The following is a 15000-nucleotide window of genomic DNA, read 5'->3' as shown; positions in this document are numbered from 1 at the left end:
GAAGGTTCCAAGGGTAGCAACAGGACGCCGAGATTACGAAGCGGCGAACGAGAGTATCGTTAGTGATCAGTGTTATTCATTGCATTAAGTTACAAGTGGTACAAGCGGTGTACATAATGATGCGGAAACCCGATGCGGGGACTCCCCCCAGATTAAAGTTCTCTCCCTTCCCCCCCCCTCACACTAGTGCATAGTAGTTACGTTCAGTCCGATGAATGCCAGTGTGTTAGGTTTATGGTTCGGAACAAAGAACCGGTATTGAACTGGTGTATTATAAAGCCGTGACGATGGTCCCCCCCACCCTAGGGACCATCTTCAATCGCCCTACCTTCTACCGTTTGCTCGCTTCGGTGCGCGTGGCCGCCACACTGCGATACTTATGCGTACGCAATGGCTAACGCCAGCGAAGACTTTTGTGAATAAAGAAATACATTGAGAGAAAAATAGAAAAACAACCCGATCGCCTATGGAAGAGAAAATGGTCAGCTTTCCATTGACGGATGAATAAAACAATATAAAACTTTTTTTTTTTTTTCAAAGTAACATATTTATATCATTGTTGACCACGTGTTGTGCAGTACCATTTGCACAGGAAGCAGTGTAAAATATGATTTAAAATGAAATCAAAAAAACACATGAAAACATCAAATGCCACATGATTAATAAACAAAAACTCGTCTCCCTCGGACGCGGGTGCTGATAAATGCCAATGCGTTTACTGTTGGCCTTTCTGTAGGGACTGATAGTACTCGGCCAGTATTTGCCAAGCTTTCGGTTCCATAAATCCATTCGGCGGATTTTCCCCGTTACGTGCCAGTGTTCGCATGCGCGTCCCGGAAATGAAATCAAAGTCGGCCTTGCGAGCCGGATCGAAGAAGGCCATCTGCGATGTAGACTTATCATACGCTGCCACTCGGAATGGAAGGATCTGTAAGCAGAAGGAAGTGGCAAAGGAATTAGGCATCGTGTAGAGGTTACGGGAACGGAGCATTGGCTTACCTCTATGCTATCCAATCCTGGTGCCATCTTGAGAACTCGTGCACCATGCGTTCCCTCGTACAAGTTGCCATCTGGATAAACGCTCTTATCCGGGTGTGGCATCCCGGCTGGATCCCGTCCAACAATATAATGATTCGCTCCCGCATTCATGCCTGGCGATTCAGAGAGAATTCAGATAAGGGTCCAATTGTGTTGATGCGGCGTAGGGATAGGGGACTACCGATCACTTACGAGCTTTAGCGTGCCACTGCACTTCGGTTGGACCGGCGTACATCATCGGTGAAGGAAAGATGGCAAGCACCGTGTGCTCACGATCGAGAACACCCGAATCCAGCACCGCCTGGTGCTGTGCCATTCGCACCGGCAGTGGCACATCGTCATCCTTCGTCCAGCCACCCAGTGGATGCAGCAGCAGTACGGGATTCTTGAATCCGCGCTCCAGCAACTGCCGCCGACAGTCACTCATCAGCAGCGCGTGTCCATTGTGGATGGGATTGCGCAGCTGAAAGGCGAACACTGCGTCGGCCTTAATTTCGCGGAACCTCTGGCGCAACTCGTTCGGCGTTAGCCGGTAGCTGTCGAGCCCATCGTTCCAGCGGATTCGCTCCAGTGCCTCTATCTCACCACCGACGAGATAGTCACCCGAGTCGTAGATCATGCGAATGTACGGATGATCGCGGTTGGTTGTACCGAACTGACGCGCACAGCGTTCCTCCTTGCGTTGCGCGAAAAATTCCGGTTTACGCAGGACAGCCACGATGCGTCCCTCGTAGTGCAGTGCCAGGGCGCTGACCCCTTCCAATCGCTGCTTATCGGCTTCGGTGGCAGACAGCACTATCGGTACGGACTGATTGACACGCAGCGTCTCATCGTCACTGAGCAAACAGTTAAAGTGCAACGCCTGCAGATACTCTTGCTCACGCATAAAGCCCTTCAACGGGTAGGCCCACCCTTCGGCCAGAATCTGCAACCACTGGAGCTCCACCGTGCCTATCGTCAGTGACGGTAACGTTTTGGCTTCCGTTTCGAGTGCTGCTTTCAGCGTGTCCGGCACGAACAGCTCCGGTAACGGGGCATCTTCTTTGAGAAACTTTGGTATGATCGCTTCATCCTCGAGCAGCTTGATCAGCTTAAGTGTCGATTCGCGCACCGTCAATCCTTCGGTGCTGACTCGCAGATCCGGAGCCTCAGGTGCTTCGTAAGCCTGCGTGACGCCGGTGAATCCCTGAATGACACCCTGGCGTGCCTTCTTGTACAGACCCTTGACGTCACGCGTTTCGCAAACTTCCAGCGGTGTGTCGATGTAGATTTCGAAAAATTTTAAATCCATATCCTTATGAATCTTGCGTGCCATCTCGCGATCCTCGGCAAACGGTGACACGAAGCTGCAGATCGACACGACGCCACTGTCGGCGAAAAGTTTGGCTACCTCCGCCACGCGACGTATGTTCTCTTCACGATCGACCTGCGAGAAGCCCAGGTTCTTGTTCAGCCCCGTGCGAATGTTGTCCCCATCCAGGCCGTACGCTGGAATACCCTTCGAGACAAGGTACGCTTCCAACTCGAACGCGATCGATGTCTTGCCGGCACCGCTCAATCCCGTCAACCATACCGTACAGCCACGGAAACCACGACATAGCCCCAGGTTTTGACCGCGAACCTCACGCGACACGTTATGCTTCTGCTCCGTCACGTTTGTCGCCACCTGAAGGCACTGGATAAGGGAAAACACGCAAAAAAATCAAAAGAAATGAGTTAGACACTGATCCGAATGCCCGGTCGCCGCTTATTAAATTCGCAAACCTCCTGCACTTCTAGGTCCATAATGACGGCGATGGCGATGACGATCGCGCCCAAGGCACACTACGATTGACAAACGACTTCCTTGTGTGTCGACCTTAAATACACGATTGCACTGTATTTTCCAGGCTATAATAAGCTCAGTTGAGATAAGTGCTAAACGTTTGCCCGTAACCGTCACTGCATCGTCTATGCTACAAATCATTTTGCACACCCCCACAGAGTGTGAGTAGGGCTTCTAGCTTCTAGCTAGAAAGGAGATCTTTGTGGACACAAGGCGTAGTCTGTTGTGTTAAACAAGCAGCCCGGTCAGTGATAGTAATCATAAACTGCAACTACTTTCCTTCCTTTCCTTTCTGTTATCATTTGTCATGATCATACCTCAGGGCACCGTTTTGTGGGTCGTTACATCCAGAAGACAAAAAGAGGAGACGAACGAAAGAGAAGTTCATTGACCATCGATGATGTTTTACATAACCAACACACCGGGTTGATCCCTTGTGTGAGCGCATAACCGCATCGCATACAGCCCATGATGGCATACCTACTCGTGACGCTCCCCCCAATTCACGCCACAACAATTATGCCGTAATCCCAGCCTCAGCTTCAACTTCAACGCCAACCCCACACCACTGCGATCGCGTGGTTGATGACCGCAGCGCGCAGTTTGAAGCTGGAGATGACTTTTAACATTTCATCCATTCCCTTCCCAAAGGATCGTCAGATTGTAAAGAGGCGGGTTCAAGAGGAAATCTCTCCTTTCATTTGCATAAGGAGTGAAAGTTGACAAGGTTCCTCTCAAACAAATTTGCCGGTTTCGTTACAGCAGCAGTGGCCTTACCTCTTCCGATACATTTCCGTTGCAATCCTTGTGCTTTCCGCAGCGGAATACCTTCTCAGGAACCACGTGTGCACCATTTATGACGTTGCGGTTGGGTTCATAGTTTGAATTACCCAAAAACGAGTTATTGTTGAAATTGGCCACCTTTCTACGCTTGACGAACATGATGTTGCTGTTGACGATGCTGATGGATTTGCTGACGCACTTTGCTGCACCCGAGGCCTTTGAGTTGCAACCACACAATCAACGTTACAGTACGGACAGTGCCAACAAACAAGGAAACGTGTGTCGCACAATAGTAGGCTTTAGTTCACGAAAACCACGTCGAGAGTACGCGCACAACTGCTTAGAGGATGAGGAGGCTGTGAAACGCCTCCAGCGGCCACCAAATCGTTGCTTAGCGCACAACTGCCGGGAACTTACTGCGAGCGCCTTTGGCTCGAAGCGTGGCGACCAGCGTAGAGAGAAAGTTCGCGCCCCATCCGACGCGTATAAGTAAACTAACGACTTTCCCCCAGATTGCCGATGTTGTTATCAATCGGAGGGGATTCTCGGGTTTGAACGCCGTTGCCACTCTCAACAGTTGATGATGCGATTTGGAAAATATGGTCAAATGTTTTGAAAACTGTAGAACCTGAAAACCCCGTTCACTGATAAAAACACGTAATTGAAACGTGGCACTCGGTACGGCGTCATACGACTGAGTCGCCTGTGTTGACTGTAAGGCCTATTTATCGAATCCACCAACTGGAGCGATCGTTTGTCGCGCGATTGTGGCGCCACCGAAGTCTATACCACATGGAGCAAACCTATGAGCCCTATTGGTGCTGCCTACGCCAGCATTTCCGTATTAGCAGTAGACGGGGAGGCGCATTAAAGTGCTGCCGCTTGTACTTTTACGATTACTGAGCAGCGTAATGAGCGTGCAACGTTCGGGGCGGGTGTGATTATGCTAGTTCATGCAATTTCTTCAAACGTCTTCGTGTACGTACGATACACGTAATAAAGTGTACCGCAAACCGGTTGTGGCGCTAGAACCATACACCACCGGCGCACTTGTGCCCGAACTTAGAACCGGATCCATTATCAAGTGATTCTTGCGTTTCATCTTTCGGCATAATTGCTGACCGAAAGCCATATATATTGCTGCTATGATACTGCTATCTCGCCCATTCAAACAAAAGTGGCCTGTCTTCGGACGGGGACTTCAGAGAACCCTTTGTTCGTCTTCATGATGATTAGACTGCGCTTATCTGACGGGACTGGCTGGCTGGCTGTGCGTACCATATGCTTCTGCATTCAATTTGATGATGTCCGAATCAGATGGAGTGAGCGCACGGAATGTTCGGGGTTAAATAGTGCCTCGATCACGTGTTAGCACAATTATATGGTGCTGGAATCATGATCATCTTCGGGCGAAAGTAGGTCAGAGTGGGGTTTTCCACCACACTTGTTCTCGATCATGCACGGCTCTCTCCGTTCTACTAAGTGGTACTACCCGAGTATAGCAGTGGAAGGAAGAGAGGGGTTTGTAGTACTTACTGTTTTCTGTTTTTTCAGGGATTTTTCTGGCTCTCCACTCATGATCGATCGACGTTTTCCGGGACTGTGGAAACTGGTGGGAGAGTCCGCACACAATCACTGTTAGTAACACCAATTACTGCGAACTGGTCACACACGCAGGCCGCACCTTGGCCAATCGGGGATCGCCTGGAATCGGGGGGATTGGGGCCAGCTAGATCATTTGCGAGCGGCAGGACCACGAAACCGGTGTTGGGGCTGCATAAAAAACCAAAAGTGGGTGGGTGGTTGGGGGAGGGAGGTTTGTAAACACGGCATTTGACAGCTGTAGTCTCAACTCAATTCGTCGCTCTAAACTCGATGGCCCCAAAAACACTCAATTTGAAAAACCCGTTGAAGAGAATTTTCTCTGATGAACGGAGAAAGTTGCTTGAAAATACTCCGAACAAAGATGAACTCGTGTCCAGTTACTTGATTAGTTAACCCATATCTGTATTTTATTATTCACAACTTGTAACGATATGCTGTATAGCAAATTTCAATCTTTCCTTTTTCTTCTAAAATATCATTGCTTATCCTGCTGTGCGCATCGGAACCATAAACTAAAAAGCCACCCAAGGGCTACGATGAAGTGATCGAACCACAGCACACGTTACGTACACTCAATAACCTTAACAAATCAAACACGAGAGCTTCACATCCGTCTTGTGGAACTTTCCCAGCTACGCCTTTGCTATCACTCACCCCTTCGACAATCGCTTCGCGAGTATCTTGCCCGACAAGCTCGTGCTGTACTTAGTGATCCAGAATACGCATGTTACCGGATACGATTTTGTTTTCTAGAATGGCCCCCGCGGGAATATCAATTCGGTCTCCATGGTTGGCGATGATGATGACTGTGCCACGCAACGAAACTCCCCGGCCGAACGTCACGTCCCCGGAAACGGTCAAATGGTCGAGCTCAATCAAATCCGGAATATTGGCAAACCGGCTAAGGAACTCTTTCACCTTGCTGAAATGATTATCGCCCAGCTTTACGAGCGGCGTCGTCGGGAACATACGCTGTGGCGACATCACAAGCGAACCGTACTTCAGACTGTACAGGTTGGACATGACCAGGAGCAGATCGGAGGTTTTCTTCACGGGCAAAAAGCGCGACCGTGGCACATTGATACCAATACCGCCATCGAAGCACTTCATCGCTGCACCGACTGCCGTCTCCAACTGGATTACGCGCATTCCATTATCAAGCGTCTTGTTGTTCACGATTATTTCCATGTTCATGGTTTTCGCGTTCAGCACACGCTCGATCGATTCCAGGCGCGCCCAGATGTTGTTGGTATTGAAAAATTTGAACGTTTTCACCGACTTGAAGTCATCCACGTGCTCCTTGGGCACCTGAGCGATTTCCAGCAACCGCAGTTTGTTCTCGTAGTGGATCAGCGTGCCACCTTTTACGTCGGCCCGGGTTTTGTCCGTTACTTCCATGACAAACTCGATCGGCTTGTCGCCCTGCCGATCGTCGCCGATGAGACGGTTCAAGATTTTGATATCAACCGTCGCTCCGAGATTGTCGATGTTGGACAGGAAACAGTACTCTCGCCCTTCTTCAATGAATTTCCGTAGCAATCCCGAGTTCTGGAACGATTGGTAGAAATCACCGTGGCCAGGAGGGTACCATCTGTAATGAAGCAATGGTGCGTCAGTATCTATAGTTTGCGCTCGCCCGAAATGGTGGAACTCACGCGTCGATGTCATTTTCGATGGAAAAGTCTTTCGCAATGGGCAACAACGAGTCGCGACTGATACGCGGATAGCAGCTTTGGTTGAACGTATAGATCTGAACCTTAAAGCCCTTGTACTTGCGGATTACTTTCTCCGTATCCTCGTCCGTGTTGAACGAGTTCATCAGCACGAGCGGAACGTTGGCGTTGTAAGTTTTGTTCAGATGTTCAATCTGCTGGACGGTTAGATCGAGGAACGTTAAATCGTTGCGCACCGGAATCACACTCTTTGGACCGTGGCAGCCCATCGATGTACCGAGACCACCGTTCAGCTTAACCACCACCAACTTCTCCAGCATATCACGAATGTGCGTTTCCTGGGGGCATTTCATCGTGGAATAATCCTTCACCGCATCCTCGGGCAGCTTATCAATGCGATCCCATTCCACCGAAGGACCATCCTCTTGCAGAAACCGATGGTACAACGCCTCAAAACCGCACATCTCCTTCTGCACGCCAGTTCGCTTCGAGTCCTCCACCGTCTCTAGTAAGTTGTCCAGATCCTTCTTCAGGCGCATCAAGGCATCGCGTTTGGTAGCTTCATGGAACTCCTTCGTATCCGATGGGACACGTTGGTGTCCGCGCACCTGTAATACGGAAATAGAGCATTGAATAGTAGAATTCGTATTTAAATTAAGACTGCGTCAAGAGCCACTCTAAACTGCAAGCATGTAACGATCCCACAAAGCTTCCTCCCCCTGAATCTATTCATTGTCTCTAGGTCATCATTATGTCCACGCAACGTTATGGCCTTGAACAAGGCTAATTTTGAATGTCATCTAAGCCCATTGAACTCCAAAGTATCCGGTTTGCGTACGTGAAACGCTATTAACTTCTAGCGCGCGCTAGTCATTGCCGGTAGTTTTGTTCAAACTGCGGCAATATTTTGCCCACTTTGGGTCACTTCACCACATGGCACCAACAGCAGTCGATGATCCAGATTAAAGTCGTAGATAGCAAACGATCGTCAATGCAGCTCGAGCATACACTAGCTCAGACCTGACGATCGATAATGGCAATAGAACCGCGTGCAACTTGTTAAAACCTTCAAAAAAAAAAGGTCAGGTGCAGAGAAGGTGATGCAGCGGACAAAAGACCTTCATGTTATTACGCAACGATAAACAGATATGTTTCCCATCATTCAATCTCATCTGTACCGGCCTTTCAACGCACCTCCTCCACCTCCGCCACCTCGCCGGCACCGGAACACGAATTCAGCATTTTAAAATGCGTCTTCCCTCCATTAGCTATGCTGTCCGCCTTGGTGTCTAGCACGACGCACGAGTTCTGAAGTCCCACCAACATCGCACAGACGGTTCTCTGCTTTACACGTTCACAGTAGTGGTTCTAGCTGGCCTCTACCGAAGCTAAAGATTTTCCAGCATCCGCGATCGCGACGTTCTGCTCGCCGGAAGCCAGAACAGAATGGAATAGAACACACGCGTGGAACCAACGCAAGATCTCTAAGCCAACTGAACTGATAGGGGGAGCTGCGGTCTTATTTAAACGTTTATCGACTTCCCCTTCTCCGTCTATGATCTCACTTGATCTGCCTGCGTAATGCAGAATGAAATGATTTTGTAGAATGTTATCGATGGTTCCACTGTTCGCTGGCGTTCTTAACCTAACACAACAAGAATCGGAGAGTTCTAGTGCCTAACTAAAAACGGGTTTTAACCAAAAGTGACGGATTAATGTAATAAAAAAACTTACTTTTCCAGATTCGGTATCCGGTTTTAAGAACGTGACAATTATTCATTCTGTCTCGTCAAAAACTCATGATTAATGATGCCAACGGACTGAATGGGGAATTTGAATAGGTCTCCTCCCTTTCAATCTTGCTGGTTGCGGTTTGAAAATGGCTTTGCCATTTGGTTTAGCAAATTCATCGACATATTTTGTGTCGGTTGACGATTTTACGAGACGCTTATTCCCACATACTCTAGTGTAAAGAATAGCAAGCAATGTGCACTATTATCAAGAGGATGATTTTGCAAATATTTCACATTCAGCACGTTGACCACACCAGAGTACTGTGCTATCCCTCGTAGTCTCACGTGCCTAAGCATGCGCTCCGATGCCCATAATCTACTACGTGTCCATCCGTCATGGCAAGGACAACGACAAACAAAATAGTAAACCATCATTAATCGCAACGATTCAATCAGAGATCCGATTACGGCAATCGTAATGTTGTGGGCTGATAAACTTCTCCTCCTCCACCCTTGCCGAATATTGCAGTCACGTGGAGGTAAATCTAAGTATAGATCTCCTATTCAAAAACCGTATGGCATTCTATTGGAAGCTGCATCTCGCTCATTCGCTGACAATATTTATAAAAGTCCGAGATTATTTGTAAGCGTTTTTTACACATTTCCCTGCTCTACAAGATTAGGGAGGTGCCGTGTGGCGGTAGAGGCGTAAGTGGCTGAGTCTTATCTGACGCCAGGACGCCAGCAGCCCGATTCATCGTGTGACTTTCATTTGTTCTTCAAACAACAATGTGCCACAACGCCGTGCGATTCTATTGCTTGCAATTTGGTCCCATCGCTCGTTAGTTCGCGACCAACGAGACAGTTCCGCGATCTCTTCACCGATACTCACGCTCAGCAGTAAATCGATGGCGCCGGTCATTCTGGTGGACTCCCTATTTCGGTTCAGCGACAATTCCCGGGGGGTCAATTGGGCTTATGCTCCTATACCGTTAATAACGGCCACTTAAGCGAAACGTAACGCGACACGCAGGTAGACAAGAACGTGGATCACTGGAACGTGCGCTGGATCTCGTGCTATCGCGAGGTTCGTTGGTCGTATCTGGCCGGAATCGAGTGCCAGGCCTGCGGTTTTGCTGTACCGGTCTGGCCCTTAGTCGGAACGGAACTGGCGCGTACGGGACAGCGTGTACTTCCAGTAAGCGCCAAAGCCAAATCTCGTACATATGATGATGATACGACGACGACAACGACGTCGACGACGAGCACCACTTGCCACGGGTAGGATGATAACACACCATCGGTTCTGTTAGCAGACGCAAACGGCTGTGTAACTAATCAAAACCCTCTCCCAAACATGTGGCCTCCTCATTCGTTTGCAGGCCACCTCCTCCCGGGGCTCAGCTGCGCTATCGTTTTGAATGGCGCCTGTTCTAGAGTAGTTGTAGAACTGCGGGTCCACTTGTTTGTAAATATGACCTAGGTCTTTACAGCAATCCAGCAGAATTGGAATTGAATCAAACAAACTTGAGAGACTCCTCCTTGTAGTATAAGTCGTTACATAAACCAGTACCCTTTCCGACCGTTTAACGGCTGGTGGATGTAGTTTGTACAAGAGCCCCGAGAAGGCTCCAGGCCATAACAATTTACACCGTACGTTATAAATGGCCAATTACAAAACGGAGAAAACTGATATCATATTTATTACGGATCATCCGTCGTAGGAAGGGTAGGCAGGGTAGGGAGGGTGTGGTGTTTGAAGTAGTGTCCCAAGGTTGGTTAAGGTCATCAGTATTACTACTACGCTCCGCGTTCCGTATCATTTTCCCGTACACTCGCAAAACAATAATGAGAGCTCATCTAGCGGTCCCTTATCTTATCAGAGCTTACCTTTTCGCTAGGAATATTCAGCATTTTATAATCGCTCTAGTGCGGCTCTATTCCGTTCGCGACCGGCACCAAGAGAAACAATCTGCACGGAAGGGAAGATGGGGTGAAATTGGGCGCTGTTCGAATGCACACAACACTGGCCTCGGAAACACTTGAGCAAATAGCTCCACGGGATAATTTGGGGCTATCTGTCGGGGGTGGATTGATACACTTTTCTCTCGAACACACTTCTGCACAGATTTCTTCACCGTCTAGCGCTCGTCCGGGGCCCGCACAAAAAACTGAATCCGCGGCGACAAAAAAAGATCTCGTCTTTTGACATCTCGCTTGTGGGTGGCGGGTGGGGGGAGGGAATACAAACACACACACTCAGCGAAAGAGGGTGGGGGACGGAGGAACGGTGGCTTATCAGTGAACCCCACGGATAAGGGAGACGAATTTTTGGAAGAATTGATACGAATTCCAACAAAATTTTGGAAAGATTTTCATTTATTACAGAACACAAACTAATAAAAACATAACAGACAGACATAACAGAACGGAGAGAATGCTTCGTTTAGATTCACACGCATTTTAAGGAGCCAACAAGTCGTCCTTCAATCTTGCTGCCACTGAAAATACGCAAAAGAAAAGCCGAAGCATTAGAAATGCGAAAGAATTAATAACGAATTAAAACAACAAATTCGGCCGAGGCCGTGCCTACCTTCAAGGTGGGCTGGTTGCCCATGCGGGCCGCTTCTTGTTCGCGCCTTTCCAGATCCTGGGCCCTTTGCTGCTGCCGACGCACCTTCTCCGGATCCTTGATCCCGCGGGATTCCTGTTCGATTCTCCGTCGTTCCGCGGCTTCACGCTGCTGTTGTCTTCGTGTTTCCTGAGGAAGATGAAGCAAATTACCTCGGTGAAAGTGCGCTCTCCAAGTCAAGGATCTCGATATTTACTTACAATATCCGGTGAAATCAGTTCTTCTTCCGACGATCCCCCGAAGCAGGAAGAACATAAACCCATGATGTTGCAGCGGTTTCAAGCTAGCCGGAAGGAACCGAAAATAAAACCCTTTTTGGGTTCGCTGAAGCACTTGTGGGATTTCGGTCATGCAAACATTCAGCCCAACTTTCCACAAAAATCCACCAGGATCTATTTTCTATAAACCATTAGACTGCATTTAACGTAGTTAAAGGAATATTAGCACATGCTGAGGTCTAGAATTTAAAAAAATCTGGTTCAGAATTTCCGAAGAGTTTGATTTTTGTTTGTATTTTTGGGACACTAATTCGGGTGGAGTAAGGGTCGAGATGGGGGTTTAGAAGTCGCTTACTGGTCTTGGACAGTTTAAAATATTTTTCAAACCCTCTTCATTCACGGTAATTTTGCGATAATAACTACTCTACGGTGAGTTTAATTTAGTTAGTTTAGCAAGATGCAGATAGTTTCTTAATCAGCGTAATCTGATTTTTACGATCCTGAATCTTTCGTCTCTTTCTATTGTTGGCTCGTCGGCGCTTTTACAACCCGCGTGTTACCGGGATAGTAGACGTCAAAAGTCCTCCATCTCCATCAATTCCTGCTTCGGCGAGCGATTCTGAAAAACTTTTTCGATTTTCCCACGGCTCGTCTAGGATTTTCCTGAAGCGAACGAAAATGCTTTCCCGGGCGGTGCTTTTGTCAGGTGAGTAAAGGATCCATTTGCAGCAGTCTCCTTGATCGGCCGAGCATAATTTCGGCCCTCCGCGGCCAGCACGGCGTTTATGTAATCGCCAAATCTGTCAAAAGCCGCGGAAATTTGCGGAAAACAGCGGAGAAAAGATGTGGGAGGAGGAGGAGGATTGTGCAACAACAGCCTCTGGAAGGAACTCTTGGTCTGCGGGATGTATGAGATGGTCTTCTTTACTTTACAGCGGCCAAGCAGCCTGCCGCACTCGTCCTGGCCCGTGGTGCTGCCAGCCAGACCGCGAACCGTCCGCAGCGCCCGGAGCATGGTGGCAAAGTTCGTCTCGGATTCCTGCCGGAGGAGTGGTTCACCTTCTTTTACAACAAAACTGGCGTTACGGGTCCGTACGTTTTCGGTGCCGGTATGCTGACCTACCTTTGCTCCAAGGAAATCTACGTCATGGAACACGAATACTACAACGGTCTCTCGCTGGCCATTATGGTTGTGTTTGCCGTCAAGAAGTTCGGTCCGGCCTTGGGCGCCTACCTCGATAAGGAGGTCGACGTAAGTGGCCCCCGATGTGGTCGTGGCGCAAGGTCCCGATTCATCTTTCCGTTCTTTCACTTTAGAAAATCGAAGACGAATGGAAGGAAAGCCGCGATAGCAACATCCTGCAGCTGACGCAGGCCATCGAGGATGAGAAGAAGGAGCAGTGGCGCGCCGAGGGTCAGACGATGCTGATGCAGGCGAAGAAGGAAAATGTGGCGCTACAGCTGGAAGCCGCATACCGCGAGCGTGCCATGAACGCTTACCGTGAGGTGAAGAAGCGTCTGGATTACCAGGTCGAACGCCAAAACGTGGACCGTCGCATCTCGCAGAAGCACATGGTTGACTGGATCGTGAACAATGTGGTCAAATCGATCACGCCCGACCAGGAGAAGGAAAACCTGAACAAGTGCATTGCTGACCTGGGCGCGTTGGCTGCCAGATCGAAGTAAATGCTTTCCTTTTGTTTCCGTTCCGTTTCGGACGGGCGGCTCATGGTGTGAAGATTTGTTAGAATGTGCAACTGATGAAACCGGAACCTATCCGCGAGGGTAGACGCCGTTTATCGATGTAGCTCCCACAGCAGCGGCAACAGCAGCGTGTACAAGTAATAAACGATATCGATATTCGAACGCGGTTATTCCTTATCTTGATCCCAACGCAAGGAGGATGATGATGATCCATCGACACGCTCATCTCGTTAATAATGTAACGGAACCTGGTCCACGGCATGGTTCACGTCGTGTCCATCATCACTAGTCGTTTGTCCGTGAAGTGTGAAAATGGGTGTATGGAGTTCTTGTGTACAGAGGCTAAAGGCTTCAATTAAACCGACCATGTGGAGAGATGACATGATGTTCTGGGAACGAATATGTTGCCCGAAACAGGCGACTGCACAATTTTGGCTCATGTTTCTCAGCTTTTTCTTACTAGAGATTGCCGTTTTGACCGCTTCTCTCTTCGTCATTCCGTCGACGATGAAAACTAATTCGGCCCTGCTCGATAGTGGCTTGCCGGCCATACTCCGTATCTCATCCTGGGGAGCCATAATTAAGCTGTCGCACATGTTTTCCCAGCGCAATCGTATATGGAAAGTGTCGGTTGGATTGCAACGGTTCGACAGTGTTCTGCAAAGATTGGACTTTCGTTTGCACAGCGAAGAGATGAACTATTGGGTGATCGCTTGGCGCATTGAGCTTCTTTTGGGAACGATTTTCCTTAATGTGACTGGCATCTACTTTGGTAGCATGATTTTCAACTATGGCACACTAATCCTGCTGATTGTATTGATGAACATCGCCAACCTACCGTACACTATATTTTTGATTTGGTTTATCATTGCTGAGTTGTGCGTTTGGTGTCGTCTTAAATTGCTATCCACGCTGTTGCTCAATAGTCGACGAGCAGCCATGACCGGTGACCGGAAGGATCTTACTAGACATAGGAAGCTCGCAATGGAGATTAGTACACTGCACTACGAGCTGTCCACCGTTGTGCAGCATATAAACAGCGTTTACGGAGTCCAGCTAACCATGTCGCTTTGTGCGTACACCATTTTAAACATTTTTGGCTTATTTTCCTACTACCGAGCGACCGTTGTTGACCGTGAGCTAGAGACCCACTTTTGTCGATTGATGATTTCCTGGACCACCTACAACAGTGCCACGATGGTGCCAGCCATTTTGTTCGGTGCATTGGTTTACGGTGATGCAAAACGATTTGGCAAGGAGATATACGCCTTTCTGCGACAAATGGAAGATGAACGAGTCCAGAATCAGGTGGGAGGGGGCTATAATCGAATGGCCTAACACGCAGCCATTGTTGATCCGCTTCCATTTACAGTTTTTCACTTTGGCGCAACAGCTGGATCATCGGTCAATTGCCATCAAAACGGGGCTCTTCTTCGTCAATTGGCCAGTCTTTGCCTCGGTATGTCGCTCGGTAAGTGCACTTCCGGAAATCGACTGATTGAGTTGGTGCTTTTGGTTTTACAGGTGATTGGCTACATCGCTACCTATATCGTGATTTTGATCCAATTCGATAGTAAAGCGAGGGAGATTAATGGTGTTAACAATCTACTGCAGACGAACCCCAATCACACGACATCCCTAGCATCGTTTGCTAATCAAACCGTTTATTAAATGCCCAATGGTGACACCGCCTGATGCTTGACCAATACCAGATGCAGGGCCGTAAATGTATCTCCCGATTTATTGAGATGGTGGTGATCAACTAAAAAAAACGAAATGCAATACGTAA

The 15000-nt window shown here is 48.6% G+C and overlaps 7 protein-coding genes across 10 annotated transcripts in view; 3 read left to right on the top strand and 4 right to left on the bottom strand.

The window, feature by feature from the left end:
- LOC125959752 (ATP-dependent DNA helicase Q5) overlaps positions 1 to 512 on the top strand; it is a 6929-nt gene extending 6417 nt beyond the window's left edge. Inside the window, exon 5 of the mRNA XM_049692675.1 lies at positions 1 to 512. This exon is cut by the window's left edge and continues 146 nt beyond it. The gene's annotated coding sequence lies outside the window, so the exon portion shown is untranslated.
- A 30-nt stretch (positions 513 to 542) lies between these two features.
- On the bottom strand, positions 543 to 5421 carry LOC125959764 (bifunctional 3'-phosphoadenosine 5'-phosphosulfate synthase). Of its 3 annotated transcripts, none has more exons than XM_049692695.1 (4): positions 3641 to 4335; positions 1231 to 2713; positions 1000 to 1151; positions 543 to 928 (listed from the first exon to the last, which is right to left on the bottom strand). In XM_049692695.1, exons 1-4 carry the CDS (start codon positions 3803 to 3805, stop codon positions 716 to 718), a joined length of 2013 nt encoding a protein of 670 aa, XP_049548652.1. In that variant the 5' UTR covers positions 3806 to 4335; the 3' UTR covers positions 543 to 715. The 3 variants fall into 3 exon arrangements, with proteins under 3 accessions (XP_049548652.1, XP_049548653.1, XP_049548654.1); XM_049692696.1 differs by lacking the exon at positions 3641 to 4335 and adding an exon at positions 5183 to 5421 and having other exon boundaries at positions 544 to 928; XM_049692697.1 differs by lacking the exon at positions 3641 to 4335 and adding an exon at positions 2803 to 2934 and having other exon boundaries at positions 544 to 928.
- Positions 5422 to 5640: 219 nt separating this feature from the next.
- On the bottom strand, positions 5641 to 10798 carry LOC125959768 (UTP--glucose-1-phosphate uridylyltransferase). Of its 2 annotated transcripts, none has more exons than XM_049692704.1 (3): positions 10548 to 10798; positions 6907 to 7532; positions 5641 to 6842 (listed from the first exon to the last, which is right to left on the bottom strand). In XM_049692704.1, exons 1-3 carry the CDS (start codon positions 10569 to 10571, stop codon positions 5957 to 5959), a joined length of 1536 nt encoding a protein of 511 aa, XP_049548661.1. In that variant the 5' UTR covers positions 10572 to 10798; the 3' UTR covers positions 5641 to 5956. The 2 variants fall into 2 exon arrangements, with proteins under 2 accessions (XP_049548661.1, XP_049548660.1); XM_049692703.1 differs by lacking the exon at positions 10548 to 10798 and adding an exon at positions 9550 to 9862.
- Positions 10664 to 11854, bottom strand: LOC125959792 (small VCP/p97-interacting protein). The gene is made up of 3 exons (XM_049692730.1): positions 11490 to 11854; positions 11251 to 11418; positions 10664 to 11158 (listed from the first exon to the last, which is right to left on the bottom strand). Exons 1-3 carry the CDS (start codon positions 11550 to 11552, stop codon positions 11144 to 11146), a joined length of 246 nt encoding a protein of 81 aa, XP_049548687.1. The 5' UTR covers positions 11553 to 11854; the 3' UTR covers positions 10664 to 11143.
- A 224-nt stretch (positions 11855 to 12078) lies between these two features.
- Positions 12079 to 13373, top strand: LOC125959788 (ATP synthase subunit b, mitochondrial). The gene is made up of 3 exons (XM_049692726.1): positions 12079 to 12213; positions 12443 to 12759; positions 12825 to 13373. Exons 1-3 carry the CDS (start codon positions 12186 to 12188, stop codon positions 13191 to 13193), a joined length of 714 nt encoding a protein of 237 aa, XP_049548683.1. The 5' UTR covers positions 12079 to 12185; the 3' UTR covers positions 13194 to 13373.
- Positions 13374 to 14315: 942 nt separating this feature from the next.
- On the top strand, positions 14316 to 14882 carry LOC125950668 (uncharacterized). Its single transcript, XM_049678861.1, has 2 exons — positions 14316 to 14670; positions 14736 to 14882. The coding sequence occupies exons 1-2, from the start codon at positions 14449 to 14451 to the stop codon at positions 14880 to 14882; spliced, it is 369 nt and encodes a 122-aa protein (XP_049534818.1). The 5' UTR covers positions 14316 to 14448.
- The window catches only part of LOC125959780 (ER membrane protein complex subunit 2-like), a 1663-nt gene continuing 1499 nt past the window's right edge, over positions 14837 to 15000 (bottom strand). Inside the window, exon 4 of the mRNA XM_049692717.1 lies at positions 14837 to 15000. This exon is cut by the window's right edge and continues 513 nt beyond it. The gene's annotated coding sequence lies outside the window, so the exon portion shown is untranslated.

Source organism: Anopheles darlingi, chromosome 2 (genome assembly GCF_943734745.1).
Source record: "Anopheles darlingi chromosome 2, idAnoDarlMG_H_01, whole genome shotgun sequence".
Classification (NCBI taxonomy): domain Eukaryota; kingdom Metazoa; phylum Arthropoda; class Insecta; order Diptera; family Culicidae; genus Anopheles; species Anopheles darlingi.
The sequence above is the reverse complement of the archived record's forward strand: the minus strand, read 5'-3'. Positions and strand labels throughout refer to the sequence as shown.

Excerpts from the sequence above, each read along its gene's own strand:
- LOC125959764 (XM_049692695.1), bottom strand. The coding sequence starts at position 3,805 with ATGTTCGTCAAGCGTAGAAAGGTGGCCAATTTCAACAATAACTCGTTT. Across the intron at positions 1,152-1,230 it reads GCAGTGGCACGCTAAAGCTC|GCATGAATGCGGGAGCGAAT; the intron begins GTAAGTGATCGG and ends CTGAATCGCCAG. Across the intron at positions 929-999 it reads CAGGATTGGATAGCATAGAG|ATCCTTCCATTCCGAGTGGC; the intron begins GTAAGCCAATGC and ends TTCTGCTTACAG.
- LOC125959768 (XM_049692703.1), bottom strand. The coding sequence starts at position 9,579 with ATGACCGGCGCCATCGATTTACTGCTGAGC. Across the intron at positions 7,533-9,549 it reads CCATCGATTTACTGCTGAGC|GTGCGCGGACACCAACGTGT; the intron begins GTGAGTATCGGT and ends TCCGTATTACAG. Across the intron at positions 6,843-6,906 it reads ATCGAAAATGACATCGACGC|ATGGTACCCTCCTGGCCACG; the intron begins GTGAGTTCCACC and ends GCTTCATTACAG.
- LOC125959788 (XM_049692726.1), top strand. The coding sequence starts at position 12,186 with ATGCTTTCCCGGGCGGTGCTTTTGTCAG. Across the intron at positions 12,214-12,442 it reads CCGGGCGGTGCTTTTGTCAG|CGGCCAAGCAGCCTGCCGCA; the intron begins GTGAGTAAAGGA and ends TTTACTTTACAG. Across the intron at positions 12,760-12,824 it reads ACCTCGATAAGGAGGTCGAC|AAAATCGAAGACGAATGGAA; the intron begins GTAAGTGGCCCC and ends CTTTCACTTTAG.
- LOC125959792 (XM_049692730.1), bottom strand. The coding sequence starts at position 11,552 with ATGGGTTTATGTTCTTCCTGCTTCGGGGGATCGTCGGAAGAAGAACTG. Across the intron at positions 11,419-11,489 it reads AACTGATTTCACCGGATATT|GAAACACGAAGACAACAGCA; the intron begins GTAAGTAAATAT and ends CATCTTCCTCAG.
- LOC125950668 (XM_049678861.1), top strand. The coding sequence starts at position 14,449 with ATGCAAAACGATTTGGCAAGGAGATATACGCCTTTCTGCGACAAATGG. Across the intron at positions 14,671-14,735 it reads ATTGGCCAGTCTTTGCCTCG|GTGATTGGCTACATCGCTAC; the intron begins GTATGTCGCTCG and ends TTGGTTTTACAG.